General features: G+C 38.3%; 1 protein-coding gene across 1 annotated transcript in view; it reads left to right on the top strand.

Moving 5' to 3' along the window:
* Positions 1-22,853, top strand: part of LOC127941564 (splicing factor, suppressor of white-apricot homolog) — an 82,197-nt gene extending 59,344 nt beyond the window's left edge. The window contains exons 14-18 of the mRNA XM_052536750.1: positions 3,747-4,051; positions 8,319-8,465; positions 16,366-16,524; positions 17,208-17,280; positions 22,159-22,853. Coding sequence (XP_052392710.1) covers positions 3,747-4,051; positions 8,319-8,465; positions 16,366-16,524; positions 17,208-17,280; positions 22,159-22,224 — 750 coding nt within the window. The 3' untranslated portion in view covers positions 22,225-22,853. The remainder of the gene's footprint in view (positions 1-3,746; positions 4,052-8,318; positions 8,466-16,365; positions 16,525-17,207; positions 17,281-22,158) is intronic.
* The last annotated feature ends 637 nt before the right edge of the window (positions 22,854-23,490 follow it).

Here is a 23,490-nt window from a genome sequence, read left to right as displayed (position 1 = left end):
ACAGTTCTCAATCTCAGATGTTCAAAGAATTATTTTGCTTGAGGTTTGGTACACATCAGGCAATGCTTTTTGTGATTTAGCAAACCCAGAGTTATAGGGAAGCGCTGACCAACACCACCAATGTCGCCTCACTGACTGAACTCAAGGTTAGTTGAACTCAAGATTACATGGTTACAAGATTACACTAGCCTAGGTGTTCACATACTTTGTCCTCCCTGCAGTGCGAGGGTTTTCACACCGTGTTCATTAGACACAAGAAAATGTGTCTCTGTGTGTAATTTTTCAACAGACTGTTGAAGGTCAGATCAAAATTGATAAGAAATAGTTAAATTGAAAGGGTTCACATAATTTTGATGACTTCGATAATTGACAGAAAATTTGTGACCAGCTTGCATTGTTTGCATGGTCTTAGAGAATTTGCTCTAAACAAGCCTCTGTCAATTTTTCCCCCCATAATCCCTCGGTTGCCATCCGGCATCATGCATTCGCTTTACTGCTTTCTTTCAGTTGACTATTACTTCTTTCCCTTTCTATTTCTCAGTAATCAAATCGTTCTTCACCCCACAACACTTAGTTAGTTCTGCATTTTCAGCAGACACCAAGGCGATTCAGCTGGTAAACGACGATGTGTATGTATATAGTGAGCAGCTTTCAGACTCTCTAAAATCCCCTCGAACTCAGTCAGAGATCCTGTGGGAGAAAAGTGTCCTAATGTTCCATACGAATGTCGGGTGAGATTAAAGCTTCCCTGTGGTCCCCAAAACCACTACAGCGCTCCTTTTAATGCTTCGGACCATGATTTGGAGATCAAATGTGTGGTGGTGTATTTGTTTTTTTAGAGGAACACATTTTTCTTTTGGCAAGTTGATATGAAGTCCATTCCTCTGTAATTACGAAGATAATAGCTTTTTAGACTCCCATTAGATGTGACACATATTGTGTGTGTGGAGAGAAATCGTAAATAAATTCAACTCCTGTTTCCCTGAAGTGCCTTTGGAACTATTGTCCTAAACTCCAGGCTCTCCAGATGCTCCTTCAGAATTAGGGAAACGATAGCCTTTCGTTAAAAGAAGCTAGAGAGAATCATAAATAATGGTTCGTTCCAGCAAAGCCCAAGCTAATTAGCACAGTGCTGAGTCTCGACTCGTAGGCTGTGCCAGAGTCGTTGCACCTCAGTCTCCCAGAATCCCAGGAGAGCGAGGTAAACTGTGGTGAAGATCAAAGACTCATTCTAGGTGTCATCATTTGAATGAAAAAGGCAGTCTGTGCTTTTTCTGGCTATAGGAGAGACATTGACTATCCAGAGAGTTGTGCTGCTGCTCATGCATTTAAATGGCTCTGATAACACACTGAATCTGCCTTGTGCAGTCAGTGTTTGGGGAAAATCTGAGGAGATTGAGGTGATCGTGTCAAAAGCTGAGGAAGACTGATCTGCTGACTCACCTCTGATGCTTTCCCACCCTTTGTGACCTGGGGTGCGTATATACTGTGAAGAATATATACAAGGAAAAGGCTGCTGGTTGTAAATCACTTCCACCTAAGGCACCTCCACCATGACTTTTTTTTTTCCTCTAAACTGTCAGTCCAAACTCTTTCGATCCAGTTGAAATGGTAAAACAAAAAAACTACTGTGGTGAAAACTTATGTTTCTGGCAGTGTCTCTAGAGAATGTGAACTTAATAGCAGCAATTTACCCCAATTACATTTGTTTTTCTCTGCAGATATGAAGAACAGATGGATTAAATATTAAATCACTGCAGATGGAGCGGATTAATTGTTTTGATGACTCCATACATTTGCTCTTCTGCTGTTCTAGGTGCTTAATTTGATTATTTATTCAGTTATTTAGAGACCGTTTTGCACTCCTATCCCCCAGTGTCTCTTACTGAGAAAGTAAGGCTGTAATTAACCCTTAAAGTTGTCTACCATTTGAAGGCTGTTTCTTTAGTCAGGCTGATTTGCTTTAGTCACAGTCTGAGGCTGAACAAACACAATGTTTGACTTATTTATAGATCAATAGATGATAAATGCAATCCTCAATTTGCAATCTTTGCCGTGTGTGTAAGGACCAAATAAAAATGTTAGGGAAACAAGTGAAAGGTTAGACCTTGCCGTTTGTCTCCTACTAGCACTCCCACCTTTCACTCAACTCCATTTTCCTCGCTCTCTACCTTTCACTTGGACTTCTTAATAGAGTTCCAAGAGTGGAACAGCAGCGTGTTTTATACTGTGGGGATTTAGATGCAAACTTTCTCCTTATTAACATGTGCAAATGACTAAGCTCTTTAACTTTGCTGACCTGACATTCTCAGCTCCTCTCAATAAGGGTGTACTTAGTAGTACTTAAAAGGGAAGGCATCACTATTGCTCATACATTGGTTTATGTATTTTTTTACAAAGCCCTAACCCTAAGTATTAAACTTCTTAATTTGTCCTGCAAAGTTTATACTATGCAGTATGTGCTCAAATAGAGGCATGCTGTGCTATTACTTTAATACATTTTAAGCATTTTATATGATAAAACTGTGAATTCATGTTAAAGGTGGCACCCAAGCCATATCTTGTAACCAAAACATCATAGACTTGAGGCTGTCCTCATTTGACATGGACCTGTAATAAACCCCATAGCAATGCTTCGTTTTTTTCAGAAAATGTAAAACTATAAACATGCCGATTATGGGGCTCTATCAGGCTTGACATTTTAGAGGGCACTTTGTTCCTATCTCTCGAAAACAGAAGCGCGAGACTGGACAGTCGTCCACACTCTCCTTTGGGGTTTATCTAGCCAAATGTTAACCCAAAGCCCCTGAAATCAAACTCAACCCTGCGTCCCATTATGTAACTCCAGCTACAGAGTTATCAAATTGAATACATTTGCTTATCTTCCATCTACAGCACCTTTCTTGCCTTGAGCAGCACTATCTTTTACATAAGAGACGTTCCCATGGTAGATAGAGAGAAAAAAACACTTTCTAGATTAATTGGGACAAGGTTAAAAATACTTTAGGATGATATTGCGTCCTGGTTCAGTTTAAGCTCTCCAGAGCTGTATTACATGACCTGTAGCCCTTAGATTTTGAGCCTGACTTTTGAGTCCGTCGCCTTTTCTGTCTAATGATAAAATAGACTTTTTTATTTCATTGAGTGTGATGAACTGAGGCCCGCAGATGTGGTTATAAAGGCGTGAGCTGCAACGTTGATTGACGAAATATCATTTCTGATGGCAATCCAACAGCAGAGGGGATCTCATTTAACAAGACAGACACATATTGAAGTGATTACGACAGAAGAGAATGGCCAATTATACTTCTGCCAGACCCATATTATGCTGCGAAACAACCAGCATTTTTAATTGCCGCTATTTCTGGGGTGGAAGGAGTGAAGAGGAGCTATTAGGACCAGGGATGGAAAAGACAAAGGCACTGCTCTGGGGTGCTGTCCACATACATCGTATCAGTGCTTCCTTTCACATGGAGACATAACACTGATGGCAAAAACCTTTCTAAATTGGATACGGTCCTTGAGACCATTCGAAGCCAGTTGCGGCTCTATTGATTGGAGCAGATGCGCAAATTTAGAAAGCCACCGGGACCAACTTTCATCTCAAATGTGTTGTAATTTTGTCTGAAGTAAGCAACCCGATTGAATTTTGCTTATTAAAAAGGCAGTTTTCTTTCATGTGCCCGTCCGAGTTGTGCTTCAGGTCTCACGTGTCTAATCCCTGTTCCTTTGTTGTGTCTCTACAGCTATTGGCGTCCACCCTTCCCATGAGCGGCATCCCTAAACACACGTCTCGTATACCAGGATTTGACTACCAGCCCTTTGAAAGTGCACTAACAAGGAGTGCAAATGCCCCTGCATCTCATGTGACCACTTCTTCCTCGTCTTCCTCCCGTGTGCCTGAAAGGGAACGGGATAGGGATAGGGATCGGGATCGAGACAAGAGGAAGAAGAAACACAAGAGGAGGTCTCGGTCCAGGTCCCGCTCCAGATCCAAATCCAAATCCAAGCACTCTTTGCCCAGTGCCTATCGCACCTTCAGGAGATCCAGGTAATGGCTTGGGAGTTGTAACACATTTCCAGCAAGGCTGTTAAAAAGAGTTTGTTAATTGCTAATGGCATGTACCTAGGGCTACATTTACTGAAATGTAATTATGTTTTAAAAACTGCCTTTTCCACCTTTTTATCCATCCAAAAATGTGGTAATCTAAGTGGCCTTTTGAGTTAAATGTAAAATGTGGTTTTAGGGCTCAAAAGTTGGAATTAATCATTTGAACATTTCACTTCTTAAACTTAGAAATACAGTTGCAGGAAAAAGTATGTGAACCCTGGGGTTTACTTTGCATTTCTGTATAAATTGGCCAAAATGTGATCTGATCCTCAACTGTGCCACAGACGTGCTTACACAAATAAAACACAAACAGGAAGTAGTTTTTATTGAACACAGTGTAAACATTCAGTGCAGGCTGGAAAGAGCATGTGAAACCTTCCATTTAAAGGGACAGTTCACCAAAAAAATAATTTCACACTTACTCCTCCCTCAAGTCTGTTTGACATTTTTCTTCTGCACAAAATATTTTTTGAACAATGTTGATAACAGAGCATTGACTTTCATTATATGGACAAAAAAAATATATACATATTCTTTTAGGTTCCTCAGAAAAACTAAAATCATACAGGTTTGGAACAATGTTAGGGTTGGACAATTAATTTTCTGTGAACTCTTTAAATTTAGGGTCTGTTTGCACCAATTGATTCCTGTAATGGCAGCTCAGATTTTCAGATAGGAAAATCAGGAAGATTTTTGGAGTAGTAGTGACTTAGTTGAAGAAGAAAAGCTTTTAATGATTAGTATATGCAGAAATCATTAGCAGTAGTCCAAAGCTTAACTTACTTTCTCCTGCATCCTACTGTACATCTGGGGAGGGTAGCTTGTCAAAAATTTTGTTTCCAGAAATTGAGGCAAAGATGCAATACCCCACCTCTAAACTTTTGTTCACCCCTCCGCCCCCCTTGTTTTTTAATTGGTCCTCTTTATTGGAAATCAAGGATTATTTGTCATTATCCACTGTTGAAGTTCCAGCAATTACAGTCCCCTCATAATGCCCACCCTGACACACCCTAATATAATTTCTGGAGATTAAATCATTTGGCCACAGCATTTAAATCACTCGCAGCATGTAAAAGGTCTTCTCTCTCTCTCTCTCTCTCTCTCTCTCTCTCTCTCTCTCTCTCTCTCTCTCTCTCTCTCCCTCCCCCCACCCTCCCCCAATCCTTTAAAAGCTTTGGGTCTTTTCCTTGGTTATATTTCTATGCAAATTTTCCAAACAAGGGCAAAAAGTCTGGCTAGGTGAAATATCGGAAGGAGTAAAATTGCTTCTTCTAAAAAAAAAAAAAAATTATATATATATATATATATATATATATATATATATATATATATATATATATATATATATATATATATATAAAATATCTGACAAACTGTAGAATAATCTTATGTCTGTGCAAGAGAAAGATTGAGATGAGTTTTGGGTAGAAGCTCTTCTTAGACTACTAATCTAGTTTGACTGATACTCTGTAGATACCGCCTTGGCTTTAGCCATGTTCTCCATCTATCCCTGGTGGTTTTCTTATTCCTCTGTTATTGAACTGCAGTTCATCCGCTTATTTCATAAGCTTTTTGCAGTGCTGCGCAGACTGCAGCGTCTGCATTAAGATGACAATCCCATCTTCGTCTAAATCCAGATGTCTCACCTCCAAGTTAATTTCTCATTGGGTACAGCCCCATCATGGCCTTTCCAGTGTTGCCCTTTCCCATTAGTTCTCAGGTGACCTGAGTTAATGAGTGCCTGAAGTGGCACTACACCTTTGTTCACACACACCCTGTCTGTCTTCCCCTTCCACAACCATGCCCTTAGTAGACATGGACATGTACGTTTCTCTAGCCAGACATGTGCCCTTGTGGTTTTGACCTTGTTCCCTGATTGCTGTCAAGTGGAGGAGGGCCTTTAGACCACGAGTGTTTGTTTTCCAGCAGGTCAGAATCCTGGTCAAGTGTGTCTGAGTATTGCCACTTCAATAGAGGAAATGCATGTTAAAGTGTTCAGCTTTCACCTTTTGTACTCTCCCCTAGTAATTGCTGTTCTTAGCGAGCTGATTTTGAATTTGAGAGGAATTTAATAAACTGTTTGTCATGTATTCTAAAGAAAATAGAGGTAAAGTACATGCCAAGTTTTCAAATACTAGGAAGCAGGATTTAGAGTTTTTAGATTTTAGATCTGATTTGTACTTTAAGCTTATAGGTATTATATTTTCAGCCACTGCAGGCCGAAGCACTTAATCTACAGACTCAATTCAAACTTTTTGACTTAACTTTGACTTGACTTAAATTGATCAAATATTTAACATTTCAAATCTCACCAAAATAATTTGCATATATATATTCACCAAGGCTGAATTAAAAATACAGTTTCTATGTTGTTGCAGTGAAATCAGTAATATTACGATAATAAATCCGCTGTTTTCTAACTGAGTATGTTTTAAAATGTCTTCAGAGTAACACGGTTCTTCAGAAATCATTCTAATATATGCTGATTTTGTGATCAAGAAACAACTAGGTAACTTTATAAAGGAACATTAGTAAGTTGTATTAATCAAACTTCGCCACAATCCTGAGCCTGTTGGTTTTTATTATAGCCTTCATTAATAACAAGCCCATATCTCAGTCTGTGAGTCCAACAGTGAACATTAAATTAGTAATCCTAGGGCCAGAAGTGATTATAAAGCCCCTACATTCTGACATCAAACATGACCAGTGTTGTGCCTGTAATTTTTGTTACCGCTAATAATGCCGGTGTCAGAATTTAAAGCTACTCGCTCATTTTTATTTGCCGTCTCCTGACACCTGACATCTCTTCGTCAACACCAGGGACCAAGCCACACATTTACTTTTAATGAGTATATCTGTCCAATGTAGCAGAATAAAATACCGAAAGAAAAAATGAAATTCACACTGGACACAATTATAATAAATGGATGCAAATGTATTATGGTGGGGAAAAAATACTTTCCTGTTCATCAAATAATAACTTTGACAACCCTGCAGCAGATTATTACTGATTAGATTTAATATCTATTTTTCTTTCTTCTTCCTGTCTGTATTAATATATATATTTTTCTATCTCTGCCTGTTCCTGACCCTCACCTTTTCACTTCTCTACTTGTTTGAAGTGTGTGTGTGTGTGCGCGAGATATTTTAATTCACATTATCCTTCTGTGTGGGTATATACACGTATGTATGATTACATTTCAACTCTTAATAACAGCCCATCCATTTTGTTACTGGAATGTTTTCATCAACATTACAAGCAATTTCCAGGCTTCACTGAGGCTCATATGTACTGTTATTGAACATTAAAAGTGTAATGTAGTCCTGGCCTGTATTAAATTAAACACATAACTCTTATTACAATGAAGTGTAAATTATATTAAAAAATAAAATTGTGCAGCACAAGATATGGTTTGGTTTTTTACTCAGAATTTTTGTATACTGCAGTGCTTGCTGTCAGAGAAACCTATAAATGTGCCAGTTGAAGCTTCATTTACAACTGTAAACTGTAACTACTGTCACTCTTGACATTTCTGATTGGCTGTTTGAGATCCACTCAGGTCTAGAGTCAGTCCCAGACGGCCTGCACTGGAGAACAGTGATCACCGATTCGCCCAAATTTTTCAGCTCCATGACATTTCTTCGCTGTCTTTGCAATGTTTACAGTAATGTCTGCTGTGTGTGGCATATAAGTCTAGGAATATCAAAAAAAAAAAATATGATTCCTCATGACTGCTATTTCAGTGATTTATACCAGATACTGGCAGGATATTTTATGTGCTGTTTTTATTCACCACAAATTAAAACTTGCAGCGTGCAATTAATTATCATCAATTTAACAATAAAATCACACTGAAGCGCAAAGCATTAACTAATATAATTTTTATTACATGGTATTAATGTCATTAACACTTTCCTAGTTATTTTTTTTTTTTTATTAAATGTAATTTAAAATGTTACTTTATGAAATTAGTTTCTGTTTACAATAATGGCCTTTCTTCAAGGTTCAAGAGCTCAACTGCTTTTTTAGAACTTTCTTTATCGGTCTAAAAAGTATTGAAGATGTAATAGAGAGCAAAGAGCAAAGAACCATCATCAGCTGACAGTTAATTTAACAGCATCAAGAAGTCTCCTGTGGGTTTAATTTCTAGTGCTAAGTTGACCATGTTTCTTTCTTTTCAATCTCTTTTTCTCTCTCCTCTCTCAGGTCTGAGTCTCGTTCCCCCAGCCGCAGAGACAGACAAGCTCGCCCTTCAGACAGAAAGCGTGATGAGAGGGAGAAGGAGAGCTACGGTCCAAGCACCTACCGCTTTGGCAGCAACCCAGTGCTTGGCAGGAAGCGCTCCAGATCAAGGTGGGGTGGCACTTAGGCTATCAGGGCTTGTTGTTGATTTTTTTCTTGCTTTGTGACAAAATATTGTGATCAATTTATTTTCTAAATGTATTTTATTTTAGCAAAGATGCATTAAATTAAAACGTTACATTAGATTATACTAGGTCATAATTGTCGATTATTCCCTTGAAACTGTAATTGCGATGATTAATTACAATCATCGCTATTTACATTGACGTTTATGCCATATTTTTATATGAAAATAAACAAGCTGAAAAACTTTGTTCTTTTCTATAGTATTAAGCTTCAAGTGTTAACTATACATCGGTTTGGTTTCTTTAAATTATAAATAAGTAAAAATATGAATGGTATTATAATGTTATACTAAAATTAAAATAATGGGAAAAACCCTTAAGATAACATGTAGAAATTTAAAAAAACACATCTTAAGCACACAGAATAACATAAGTGGGACTTTGAACGATTAATTCCTGCTTTGAACGATCGCGTAATTGTGGCATTCATAATTGTAATTGCAATTAGAAATTTGGTTAATTGTGCAGCGCTATTTTGTACTTATATTTAACAATACTCCTGTTTTTACTGTTTTTGATCGAATATAAGCAGCTTTTGTTAGCTTAGGAGATTGAAATACATTATTTTAAAAAAAAAGGTATCCATCCCAAAATTTTTAACAGTAGTGTACATATACAAAGATTTGTCCAAAATATTTTTTTTTATATACAGTGGGAATAGAAAAGAATCACTACCCATTTTGTTGCTTTGTGGCCTGAAATGAAGATGGACACAGTTTAGGTTTTATTCAGCTGTATTCACTTCGTGCAACTTTTATAACAGCCAAGTGAAAGATAGAACACCAACATGTCAGAAATAAAAATAAAAAAACGGAATCACTGAGTTGGAAAATGGATCACCTCCTTGTGTCAGTGTTTTGTTGATCCACATTTTGCTTTAATTACAGCCTTTAGTCTGTTGGGATGTATATCTAATAACTTTGCACATCTAGACTTTTGATATTTGCCCACTCTTCTTTGCAAAACTGTTCGAGTTGAGTTAAATTTGATGGTGAGCATTTGTGGGCCGCAGTCTTCAAGTCATTCCACAGATTTTCATTCAGGTTTTCATTCAAGTCTGGGCTCTGATTAGGCCATGCAACCACTGCATGCTCAGTTTTGCTGTGGGCTTTGGGTCATTGTCATGTTGAGAGGCAAACCTTCTTCCCCTTGAAAACTTTCTGGCAGAGGGCAGCAGATTTCCCTCAAGAATTTCACTGTATTTTGCCCCATTCATTGTTCCTTTTATTCTTACAAGTGCTCCAGTCCCTGCTGCAGAGAAACAGCCCCATAACATGATATTACCACCTCCACGTTTTACTGGAGGAATGCTGTTACTGAGATGGAGAGCTGTATTGGATTTCCATTACATTTTTTGGTGTTGAGGCCAAATGATTCCATTTTAGTCTCATCTGCCTCAGAATCTTCAATGTTGGTTTTTGCAAAGCTCAGTTGTGGCCTTTCTTGAGGAGTGGCTTTTTTCTTCAACCCTCCCATACAGGTTACATTTGTGGAGGATTTGTGATAGTCACATGCACACAATGACCACTCTTTGTCATAAATTCCTGCAACTGCTTCCGAGTTGCTGTAGGCCTCTCGGGTAGCTTCTCTGACCAGTTTCCACCTGGCTCTTTCATCTAGTTTGGAGAAACGTCCTGATTCAGGGAGGTCTCTGTTGTACCAAATACCTTCCACTTTTTAATAATAGACTTCACTGTGATTCTATTGGCATTGATAAAGCCTTTTTGTATTCATGTCCTGACCTGTGCTAGAGGTCCTGGACATCTTGTTCAGATACATGGCATTGTGGATTCTATCAAATACCAACAGATAAAAAATCAACACCTGACTGTCTCTGTTAGAAATCGTATATTTATAAGAAAAAATTCAGAGCTGTCATCTTGAAAATAATTGGGTTGCAATTAGGGCTGGGCGATATGGAGCAAAAAATATATCTCGATATATTTTGCTATATCTCGATATACGATATATATCTCGATATCTTTACAGGAAAAATAACCCCCAAAAAACTACTGCAAAAACAAATATGGCAAATATTACATGTTAAGGGGCCTATGAAACATTTTATTTTTTTCTTCACCATATGTTTTATTGTTACCTAATTCTGTGTGCATAAATGCATAAAAACAACTTAATTAGTTAAAAAAAATTCTTAAAATAGCCTTATGTGAAATGTTTTTTTCCCTTCAGAAATTCTGTGTATTTACATTTTACTGATTATCAAATGAAGGCATAAAACATTCATTTAATTTATCTTTTAATTATTTAAAATTAAGCAAACTTTATTTTTTGGTAAACAAAGGGGATTTACTATTAAAAATAAAACATGGGAGAAATGTTGTGTGATTATTCCTTATAAAATTATGTTCGTTTCATTTTAATAGTAGTAGTAGTGGGCTGTCTACATTCTGCTGTACAATAGTAATAGATTTCTGTCAAATACTTTTATTTTTTTCAATTACTTTACAGTTCTGTGTATGTGATACCACAGTCTATGATGTGATATGAGCTAATCTTACTCAAATCAAACGGTCAGATGCTCATGAAGTGACTCTCAGTGCAGTTCTGGAGATGTTCCTCATGTGTTCACGTCTTTATTTAGAGAGAGGAAAGACAATGAAATCAGCGCGAGCGTTATGCGAGCTTCCGTGTTTAATGAATGAAGACGCGCTTCTGCTCCATTCGTTGACACAGACACGCAGAACATGCAGGATTCATATTTAAATAGACTTTTCCAGGTTAATATTTGCAGATATTAGTCCATTTCGCGATTTGATGTAAGTGCATGACCGACTTTTGATTAATTCATTTAAAATTTGACCAATTCCGTGACATTCCGCGTTAAACTGTAGATTCCATTTTTATGACTGGATTCCGCGATTCCGTCCGCGTTTCATTGGGCCCTACAGTAGACATCTGCCTGCCGTTCGCCCTACGCCTTAAAACTGAAGTATCTCCATATAATGGAGCCAGTTGTCTTTTTTTTTTTTTTTTTTTTGACTAGTTCTCTACACGCGAGGTGAGAGGGGACAAAAGCAAGGAGGCGGGGGGGCGAGCACAGCACAGGGAAGGCAAACAAGCAAAGTGGCGGAATCAGAATTTAAACAATATATCGATATATACGATATGTCAAAATCCATATCGTGTTTAAAAAATATCTCGATATATTTTAAATATCGAGATATCGCCCACCCCTAGTTGCAATAATGGGTGCTAATAATTGTGGCCAATGTGAACTAGATAAAAACATTTTTATAATGAGACACCCCCCCCCCCCCCCTCCCCCACTTTCAATTGCTTTACTTCAGTGATTGGTTACAATCTTCTTTGCTCATATTTACCAAGGGTATTAGTGAAGGGCATATATATATATATATATATATATATATATATATATATATATATGTATGTTAAAGATTTACTATGAATATAATATAACGACAGCTGGGAGAACATGTGTTTGTATTACCAGCAGCTGTGATATGGCCTCATTTTAAACCCTCTAGCTGTATATCATCACAAGGAGCTGATTATCAGCATGCATGCTGTTGTTCACAGTGGGTAAAATGTGTTTACCTGGTGTTTCCCCAGAGTCTGTACCAAGCATGATTTTTTTCCTTCACTGTAATCCTTCTATTGAAGAGTCCTGTAAGACTCCAATCCATGGCACAGCTATCATCACCCTTCACTCTCTCTCATTTCCTCTACCATCCCATTATTTTCTTACCAACACCTATAAGGTGCTAAAGTACCACAGAAAGAGGTGGTCATTGTGACTTCTCAGATCTCACCCACCTTTTATGTCATTAGTTTTTATCTGAGCGACCCATTCTCTCCAGTACTCTTTAAAGCTTTGCTGAGATGCGTCTCCATATTCTGCTGCAGAGGAGGTTGCAGAAAGCAAAGGCAAGCTTTTTACACATCTCCTACAAAAGAAAAAAAAAAAGTTCAGCATCTTTCATTACACCCTCGACCCTTTCGGGTTTGAACCGAGGAAAGAATTGAGAGCGAGAGGTAGATGGTTAGATCACTTACAGGGTTTTAGTGCGGTTTGGTTTGCCAGAGTGATGATAGAAGCGTCTCAGATGCAGAACCTTGCTTACATGCGAGCAGAGGAAGATTGAGTGCCTGTCTTGGACCAGGCAGCAGCTGTTGTCTTGGAAATATAGCATAAGAGTCAGGTTACGGAGGTAAAATATTTGTTCTCTCCATAGAAAAATGTTTTAACAAAATATGTAAATCTTTCAAGACCGAACAGCCATGAGCTCTGAGGTTAAGTGATTGTATGCTTCTGTAAAAACCATTCTGTAAGTCACAGTGAGTCACTGCTTTATATTTAAAAAAAAAAATATTTGAATAGTCTACTTCTTTGTAAATAACTTCACTATTATTCTGAAAAGAGATTTATTATTCAGAAAATTGTGATGTAATCCTTTGTATTTGTATATTGATTTGAAAATCATACTTTAAAATGCTTATTTGTAATTGTTATATTTTAAAAACTCGTAATTATATATATATATATATATATATATATATATATATATATATATATATATATATATATATATATATATATATATATATATATATATATATAGTAGCGTTATTTATAATTATTAGTAAAGTAATATATTTAATGAATAGAATACAACGATTAGAATAATATTATTTACATGTATAAAGTTTATCAAATAATTTATCAGTAATAATCTAAATACAATTAAATATATACAAATATTATTTAAAATATTATATTTTTATTTTAATAAGTATGATTGTCATTTGCAGTGGTTTATAAAATGAACCACTAATAAATAAATAGAAGTTCTAAGCATTGAACAAAGCCAATCAGCTCTGAGATGAATCAAAACAGCAGAAACTTTGATTTTAAGCCAAAAATAAAAATCATAAAAAAGACAAGGTTTAAACCAGGGTTATTCAAATCTTGCCCCGGAGGGCCAATGCGGTGCAGAGTTTAGCTCTAAGTCAGACACACCAGAGCATGCTAATCAATGTTTTTGGGATCATTACAAAATCACAGGCAGGAGACTTTGACCAGGGTTTGAGCTAAACTGCACCGCATTGGCCCTTGCCTTTTTTATGATTTTTATTTTTGGCTTAAAATCAAAGTTTCTGCCGTTTTAATTCATCTCAGAGCTGGTTGACTTTGTTCATTGCTTAGAACTTTTATTATATCTATTTTTTAATATTAATGGAGGAAAATACATTCGGAAGTCATTGTTTAACTCAATACTGCTTTCCTGTTCAATAAGCTATAAGAATCTTAATCATGCCAATCAGATAGGGTAGGTGACAGGCCTTATGTGTTTGTCTTTTTTCCATGAACTTAGCTTGATTGGTCCTGTACTGTTGTGGCCAAAAGTTTTGGCAGTGACATACATTTAGTGTTTTACAAAGTTTTGCTGCATCAGTGTTTGTACTGTAGATAATTTTTCCACATGTTTCTATGGTATACTAAAAAGTAATGGTAAGCATATACGTTTTAAAGGATTTTATTTGCAAAAAATTAGTCAATATTTACAGTGTTGACCCTCGTTCTTCATAACCTCTGTAATTCACTCTGGCCTGCTGGATATTAGCTTCTGGGCCAAATCCTGACTGATGGCGATCCATTCTTGCCTTATTAGTTCTCGGAGTTGATCACAATTTGTGGGCTTATGCTTGTCCACTCGCCTTTTGAGCACTGACCACAGGTTCTCTGTGGGACTGAGATCCGGGGAGTTTTCTGGCCACAGATCCAAAATTCAATGTAATGATCTTCGAGCCACTTCTTTTTGACTCTTGCTTATGGTGCTCTATAATGCAGGAAGTTTTTATACCATTCTTTATTAATGGCTGTGTTTTGGGGCAGAATTATGAAAGAGCCCACTCCCTTGGTTGAAAAGCAACCCCACACATGGTTGGTTTCAGGATGCTTCACTGTTGGCACAACACAGGACTCCTTTTTTCCCCGAACAATTGATTTTCCAGATGTCCCAAACAGTCGGAAGGGAGCTTCATCAGAAAAAAAAAAACTTTGCACCAGTCTTCTGCTGTCCAATCCTTGTACTTCTTGCAGAATTTCAGTCTGTCCTTAATGTTTTTCTTGGAGACAAGTGGCTTCTTTACTGATTCCTGGCCTCACTGTGCGTGCAGATGCTCTCACACCGACCTGCTGCCATTCCTGAGCAAGCTCTGCACTGCTGGAGACACGATTCCTTAGCGTAGTCCTTAGGAGGAGACGGTCCTGGTGCTTGCTGGACACTCTGGAACGTCCTGCAAACTTCCTCACTGCAGTTGAACCTCTCTCCTTGAAGTTCTTGATGATCCTGTAAATGTTTCTTTCAGGTGCAATATTCTTTGTAGCAATGTCCTTGCATGTGGGGCCATTTTGATGAAAAGCCATGATGGTCGCACGTGTTGTTTAGGAGGTAACCAGAAAACAGTGACTGACTAGTACTCAGTCACACTTTCACATGTGCTGCTGATATAACTATAGTCAGTTAATGTTAGTTTTTTTTTTGTTTTGTTGTTTGGCCAGTGAAGCTTTTAGCAATTATTTCAAATGCATCTGATCACTCTACACAATAATCTAGAAACCATGTGAATGAACACCGCAACAGCTTAAGCAGCAAGGTTTGCAAAACACAAAATTTGTCACTGCCAAAACTTTTGGCCACAACTGTACTGATTCAATTAGCCACAATAGTTTATGCCTCAAGTGGAATTCTTGACATGTCTGCAGCAGCACATTTTTAACCTCATTGTGTCTCCTAGGACTGCTTTGATCCACTCTACAAACATGTCTTGTCATTTTGCTACAGTGCCACCGGTAATTAGAGGTCACTATGCCCATTAACTGAACTTGGGTGCTCCTTTAAAAATTAATTTTTCCAACTAGAGGACATGCCTAAGGTGTTCAAATAAAATATTCATAAAGGGCCGCCTGGGAGATAAAGGCCCCTTGATATGGACTGTGCGTGCTTTTTCTCTGGAGATTTTATATATAGACTTTTATATATGTGCGAATGGTCTATTCCAGTCCCCTCGCTGATGCAGTTCTGGATCGGGGGTCTTGCTGAAGGGTCGTGTCCACAGTGTTACCTCCTGTCAAACAGTAACTGTCTCTCCAATTTTTCGTCCACAGAGCCTCAAGAATGAAGGCTTTTCCAACTCCTCTGATAGTTCATGAAAAGTGACAATGCTTACATTTTGCATTATTTATATGTTGTTGTTCTAACCTTATGACTTTCCATCTTATATGGAGCAAAGAAGTAAGACACTTGTTAATGTCAATGAACTTTTCCAATGCAACAAAAGCATAGTGACTTTAAACCATGTAGTGACCTTAAACCATGTAGTGACCAAAAATCCAAAATAAAATAAAAAAGCATCAGAAAATTGCAATGCTCCCAATATGTGTGCAATCCAAACCTATGCAATAACTTAGTGTGAGATACAAGTCAAGGACATTTTATTTACACAGTACATTTTATACACAGTGGTAATTCAAAGTACTCCACAATAAATATATATATTTATAATATTATTATTTTTTTTTATGGTAAACATAAAATGGTTCAAAGAAATAATTAAGAAATGCATAAGGTAATTGAAGAAATAATACATTAATTAAAAAATAAAAATAAACATGCTGTTATTAACCTAAAATGTTCCCCTCTAAAATCTTGTTTGTCTGATGCATAACACCAGATATTTAAATAAAAACGAATGGCATTGTTTATTGTATCCAAACATAATGCAACAGATTTTAAGCTGATCTATTTGATAAACTTTTTTTATTTTTATTTATTTGTTTTCAGATCACCTCATGAAAAGAAGAAGGGTTCAAAGTCATCGCACCAGTTTAAGGGTTCCTCCTGTTCGCCCTCAGCGTCCCCTGACAGAGGCATAGTCAACGCCAGAGTTTCTGCAAGCCCCTCCCCTGCCGCAAGCCCCGCCTCCAGCCTGGGGAGGTCCAGGTAAAGGGCATCTCGCTCTGGTCCCATTACTGAATGATCAGTGAGCATGAACCTCGCGAGAGCCACCCACCCTCTGTCTGAAGTTCAGTCTGCTTCAGTCAGAATCATAGATTTCAAGCATATTTTTCCCTTCTTTGTTGCAATATTAATTTAAGCTCTGCCAAGAGCACTGCCTGTGAGACACAAAGACAGTCTGCGCTGTAGCTTTTTAATTTGGAAGTTATAATGCTTTTAGGTATGATTTGACAACTTCAGCAATGATGACATTTTGATAAAATGGTTTGACAGCATAATATGAATGAACTGTACAAGAAATTTAAGAAAAAAAGAAAGTTTATAGAGGTTTTGATTTAAAAACCTGCTAAAACACAACTGTTTTTTTTAAACAACTTTTTCAAGTTCCATCAAAGTTGCTTTTGTTACTGTTCTTTACCTCCCACCGTGTGCCTCTCTCTAGACTTTGTTTTTATTTGTGCAGTTGTTGTGTCTCTTCCGGCATTGGGTTAATATTTAATGACCTTCTTCTGGTCGCTCAGTTTTAGCCTGAGATGTCTGCGGTGATTACGCACTCACCAATCGTCATGAATACTGTATTAAGGTGTTTTTCACAAGCCATGCCAAATGGCAGGCCTCTGTCCCTCTGTCACTGTCTCACTTTCTCTTTCCTCTCGTTTATTAAACAGGGATGGCTCTCAGGAGAAAGACAAGCAAGTGTCCTCCACGATTGTCTCTTCCGTGCAAAGCAAAATCACTCAGGTATGCCATCAAGAAATTAACTTCCATATAGCAACAAAGCTTTCACTAGATTAAAATTTTGGACTTTTACTAGATTAAAATGTGTAAATGAATTATTTTCATTGTGTAGTTTAATTACATTTAAGCACAATTATATACATATATATATATATATATTTGCAGAGAAAAGTCTCTAGAAAGTGTCTTGACACCCTGCGTTCTTTTCCATTCTTTGGCGTTTTAATGCAACGTTCTATGCGAGTGTGTTTTGTACATTATGCAGTTTCAGGCCAAATTAATATGTAAGGTTGAGGGTTTTACTATAGACCTCTAATCAGAATGCATCTGAAATATCAATACAGTGCTGCCTTGCAAAAACTGTAAGAAGCTAAAAAACACAACACTTTTCCTACCTCTCCTGTCTCAATTCAGTGCCTAATGGAAAAACAGACCAAAATTGTGTAGCAGAACTGATGAGACCCTTAGATGCTTAATAAGGCTTTAATATATGTCATTTAGAATCAGACGGTCTCAGTGGTTTGTGTTTGCCGAGCCTTACGTGCCGAAAATGAGAAATATAGTGATTTGGTTGCATGACCCTGTCGCCGGGGGTGGGTATGTAGGTGTGTGTATGTTTATGGGTAAACGGAAAAAAAGAGATGCTGATTCAATGCAGCTGTCAGTCCCTGCAGCTCTGTTATAATCTCTGGCCTTGTGCAGCGAAGATGAAATGCAGAGTGTGCTTGCTTTCCTTCCATTTGCTTATTGTTAGAGCAGACGAAAGGTAGATACTATGTTTATTTAAAAAAACAAATGCAGTTGTGTCAGAGGGAAGAGGATGTGAGTAATGCATAATGTAAGAAGATAAACAGTGTACACCATACTGTGTTTCATTTGCAGTCATCTGGTCTTCAACAAAAAGAGAATTCAGCAGGATAAAAGCCTTTTTATTCGCTCCCTCTGTACTAAAAAAAGTCTACAGTCTTGACATGATTTCAGAACTTTTGGAAACCTAATTCACTTCCCTTTTCTCCAGGTGCATGAAAACAATTCTGACACCTCAGAACTGGGGCAGGACTTCCAGGGGGCAACATCTAGCAAAAACGTGTTGGCTCTTATTAAAACCAGCAACTGCTGCTTGAATCAATAGAAGCACGGTTCACCTTGACAAATAACTGCCGGCAGGAACTTCTGCAGGCCTGTGCATGCTTGCATTGCAGTTGCGTGAGGAAGTTCCATTGTCCCAAGTTACCCCCTTTAGCCAAGGCAACGAAAGCTCTGGGCTACAACGGACCACCCGTAGATCCTGCCGGTAGAGAAGCAGGTTTCAGCTTGGCTCAGTTTGATCCTTTGCCCGTAGCTCTACATCGTGCAACTATATTGGATCCTCCAGAGGAGAGTGTTCCAGCGCAGACATGCACATCCCGACTATTGATAGAGGAAGAAGTGCTCTCATGAGGCGCTCAGGTAGCGATTGACAGGGTTTTTTACAACTGGCAAATAAAAAAGGCTGGGGAATGTAACATTAAAGCCTGGGGAAGCGTGTTCTCGATCTTAACACTACTCCCCTGGGATTTAACGAACCTTCTATCTTCCTGTCAGACAAACAAGGGAGGCTGGTTTATGATTCTCCCTAAGGAACCCAATAGTCTCTTTTTCTTTTCTAGTGCACTGTGCTGTCCTCCCCATATTTAAAATGTCGGTGTTCCCTTCTTATTTGCTACTGTTTAGCTTGGGCTTTGTGTGAAGTGTGGTAGGTGACTGATGGTTTGATTAGGAGGGGTTTATGGGTTGCAAAATGCACCCTGGCAAGTTATGAGAGCATTACTGTTGTTGTGTGCAAGATAAGAAGCTGAGAAGCATTGCATTCTCGAGTACCCCCTACTGTGATTTAGGGTGAAAAGAAATCTCTTGTACTAATTGATGTGATCAACATGTGGAGGTCTTCACGGTATAGTAACAATGCTAAAATGAGACCTTATCGAAGATGCGTCTTTCCTACCTAACCTTAGAGCTCTGAATGTTGGAGCAACCTTACACTGAATCCAGTACAAGCTGAAAAAGTCTTACGTTATTAAATGCATCATGCAAAAAGTGCAGGGTGCATATGAATTAAAGCGCAATCTTACCAAACTGTAAGCTTTCCACACAAGGAAACTTTGAAGAATCCTGGAAATCTCCTAGCCCAAAACCATCTCTAACCAACAACTACTCATGCAGTGCTAGCAAGAAAGTATGAACACCATCGCCATCAGGTGATTGTAGACGAGAAGACATCACCTGGATTGGCCTTGTGTATTGAGCCAGATCAGCCTTAAAGATAATACATTTAATTACGATTCGGAAATTGAAAACTCAATTCATAAATACACAGATAAAAGCATAAATATTTCCCCAAATATGGATGTTACATTGAGCCAATCAAGGTAGGCTTTCAATCCACCAATCAGAGCGCTCCTTACTTTAAAGAATCAAGAAGCTAAACGCTGCGCTTGTACTGTGCATTTGTTCTTTGATGTAAAGGCATTTTAATGCTTATTTTCAATCTTTAATGTTATTAAGTGTTAAATGTCCAGATATTTAATTTAACAACAATTATGTAATGTGTTCTGTTGTTGTTGTTGTTCTAGTAGTTGTATCAGATTTGCAACTTTTGAACTTCAGAACTTTTGATCAGGCATTAAAAACCCCTTCCACCACCTAAGGGAGATTTATAACAAACAGCGGAGAGATTTCAGCATGGAGGATGAAAAAAAAACGGATTCAATGAGTCAGTAAAGTAATTTTTTTTATCTGATGGTACCCATTAAAATGTCTTTACATCAAGGACCCAATCACGGAACAATTCACAGTTCAAGTGCAGCGTTGAGCTTCTCGAGTTGGTTTAGTAAGGAGCGTTTTGATTGGTGGATTAAAAGTGTTCAGCGATTGGCTGAACAGATCTTCCAATTAAAAAAAAAAATATATCCGTCCGTCCGTCCCTCCCTCCCTCCCTCCCAGGAACGTCTCAAAAATACTGCACATAAATTCAAAGCAGTCAACGCACGTGTGATTATTTGCAAATGCAGGTTTGACGATCCATAAATACATGTAACATCATAAATGTAATTTTAAATGGAAATATTTATGCTTTTACTTGTGTCTTTATGAATTGTGTTATGAATTGTGAATTGTTCTGTGCTTTTGTGCTGTAAATTGTGAGGCTAATCTGGCTCCATATCTTTTGGACGCCAGAGGGAAAATCAAAGGGAGAAAGACCAAAAAAAAACACCTGTCACTGAACAGTGGAAGCTGAATTGAAGACCCTAAACCACACCTGGAATACCATTCAGAAGCTGGCCTAAAACAGACAGGAGTAAAGGGTCATGAAGAAGATGACTAAATGACAGTCAGATTTTTTTTTAAACGTGGGGTTAGTTCAGAGTGATATTGGATGTGAGATTTCAAAAATGTTTTTAAGTGGCATGGGCCTATGATTGAAGTGCAACCTCCTTGAACTGAAAGTGGGGTGATCCTCTGACCCCTGAAAATGTGGGTACAAATTACAAAAAGCAGTCCTCAGTCCCAATTACGACTAGCTCTTGTTTGGTCATTTGATGTCAGAAAGCAACACTTAGGTTTCAATCGAGCAAGAGTAGAGTTAGGTGGCCACATTTCCAGATGTCCTCAGACTTCAGCCAGCTGTGGTCTCACAATGAACTCTAAGCAGCCTGAAGATATCCTCCTTTCATTACAGTAATCTGCTCAGGTCAGCTGGAAGCATAGAGAGCCCTTTATCCCAGTTTAGGGCTGCCACTCTAATGTACTGGATCAACACACTATGATCAGAGAGACATTCTCATTGGTTCTTCGTTGAATTGGTTCTTTTAGCTGTGTTCGAGTGTTATATGTGTGGGAATTTTTAATTGAATTAGTCACACAATACAGAAAGTTGATGTGGAATTTGAAGTGGATTGACAAGAATAGGAAATTTTTTCGATCCATCCATTTTTAGGTTTATTCTGGATGGCACTCAAACCTGGTGGGAGGTGATGTGCAAGATTCCTCAACCCCCACACCCTGATTTAGTCTGTTTTAGCCACAGTCTCTGTACACTATTTAATGCCATCCATGTCATTTTGTGGTTTCACTTCCCTAGAATGACTTTTATGATGATTTCACCCTAGTACACCAGCAGACCCTTCTCTCTAGAGGCACATTGGTCCTTGCCTGTGTTGTTTGTGCTTTTCTTGACCACTTGTTTGTTTAGTGATTCATTCTGCAGGGGTTTTATTGGAAATTCAGGGTTAATAAATTTCCTTCGACTGGACGAGGGGGTGGAAAGCAGCGGTGACTTGAATTCTGCAAACGTCAATGAGCAAACCTTGCTCCTATGACAACCGTGCAATTCAGCCACCTGTTTCGAAAGATTATTTTACTGATATGTAATGCCAAGTTGAGCTGCTTTCAAATTTGAAAGCAGTAAAGAACCTTGATGTGATTATATGCTGGTGGCAAAGAAAGCCATTATAATAAGGGAACAGGCCGAAATGTATCTTAACCTGTAGCTTAACTGACATGTACATTGGCGTATTTTAAATATTATATATTTTAATGTAATCTGAGCCACATAGAATGAGGGGAGGCATTTGAAGAGCAGGAATCCAGCTATTTGCCGATGGTCTTCTCTTCTATAGGATGCCACTAGACATCCTTATGCATATTTAGCACGTTGGATTCTCATACATACAAGGCCAGAAGCCAATCTGAATTTCAAATGGTTAAAGTTGTCTTCAAGCGTATGGTTTTGGTTTTCCTGTTGTGTTTCTACTATGATTAGTCTCTCACGAACTCTTCCAGCTCTGCTCCCTTACGAATACTGTAGTATATCACTTTTTCTCCATTTCTTCTCGTTTGTAGGACCTCATGGCGAAAGTACGAGCAATGCTTGCTGCCTCCAAAGGCCTTCAGCCGAACGCCTCCTGAGAGAGTTCCACCACATCCAGACAGGATCAGTCTCCAGCTACATCTCGCAAGGCAGCAAAAGCTTCTGGCTAACTACTGGACCGCTGTTCACCTGACAAGCTGCACAACGTTGGGCGCTTTTATCCCTTTATGAATGCCTGTTTGGATCTGCCGTTAAATGTTTGTATTTTGCCTCCAGATTAGCATTAGGCATGGAGATCTGCTTTATTTCGAAGGTGCAGGTGAACCCCAAGCAGGTGTAGAAAGAACGAAACCAACAGCAGATGGTGGAGCCTGAGTCCTGCTGTGTGTTTTAGCTGTAGACCAATAGGAAGAAAGTATTAAAGGTGTAATTCCTTGGATGCAACTGAAAATGTTCTTTCCTTTTGTAATGTTGTCTACCAGAAGGACATGTTATATCCTTCTGTGAAGGATAATGCTGGTTATTTCTCTCCTGTCTCCTTTTTTCCCTCTGTCTCTGAGCTCTTTTTGACATGAAGTTGTCTGCTTTCTCGGTTGTTTGGTTTTTTTTTTTTTTTCTTTTTTTTTTTTTTTTGAATATGTGGCCTTCAGTTTTTGATTTCTAAGTTTGTACAGGCCTAATTTTGGAGCTACTTTGGAAAACCATCAATAAAGTTTGAATTATGGAACATGAGTGTGGTTGTCTTACTTTCCGCAAGTGAAATCTTGTCATCTTCGCCTCTTGCTAAGTCTGTTTTTCATTTCCTGCACCTGCGTGCTCTGGCCTTTCGACCGTCAGTGCATATACTCCATCCCAGCATGCACTCTGCATGATAATTAGGCCCCATGTTCTGCTGAAGGGTCCGTATGAGTGAGGTTCACAAGAGAGGGTTTGAGCGAGAGCGAACGGTGGGAATCATGGTCCATTTTAAGTTAGCCTTTAATCTTGTGGCCATTCAGCCCGCAGAAGCAATGCACGGACTCTCATTTGGTCCTGCAAGAGAGCAAAATGGACTGGTTTGAGATCCCTGGAGCAGGTCAGTCTCATCCAAACCCATATTTATACTCACTACACACTCTCTTGACATGGGGAACTTAACACTTTCCCATGTTCGGATTATGTTAAGTCAATTCAAGTGGGGTTTTCCTGGAAGAGGGCACAAAGGAAGTGTTTTTTGCCAATAAATGTACTTAGAATGTCCATCTGGCATGCTTTTTATTGACCCCCTGGGTTTTCATTGTTCACTCTGTCCTGTATGTTCAGCTGCACAATTTAATCAAGGCACTTAATTCACTGAAGTCATTTTTGATTTGCATTATATCAAA

The sequence above is a fragment of the Carassius gibelio genome, chromosome A21 (genome assembly GCF_023724105.1).
Source record: "Carassius gibelio isolate Cgi1373 ecotype wild population from Czech Republic chromosome A21, carGib1.2-hapl.c, whole genome shotgun sequence".
Taxonomy (NCBI): domain Eukaryota; kingdom Metazoa; phylum Chordata; class Actinopteri; order Cypriniformes; family Cyprinidae; genus Carassius; species Carassius gibelio.
This window is presented reverse-complemented; position numbering and strand designations above follow the sequence as displayed.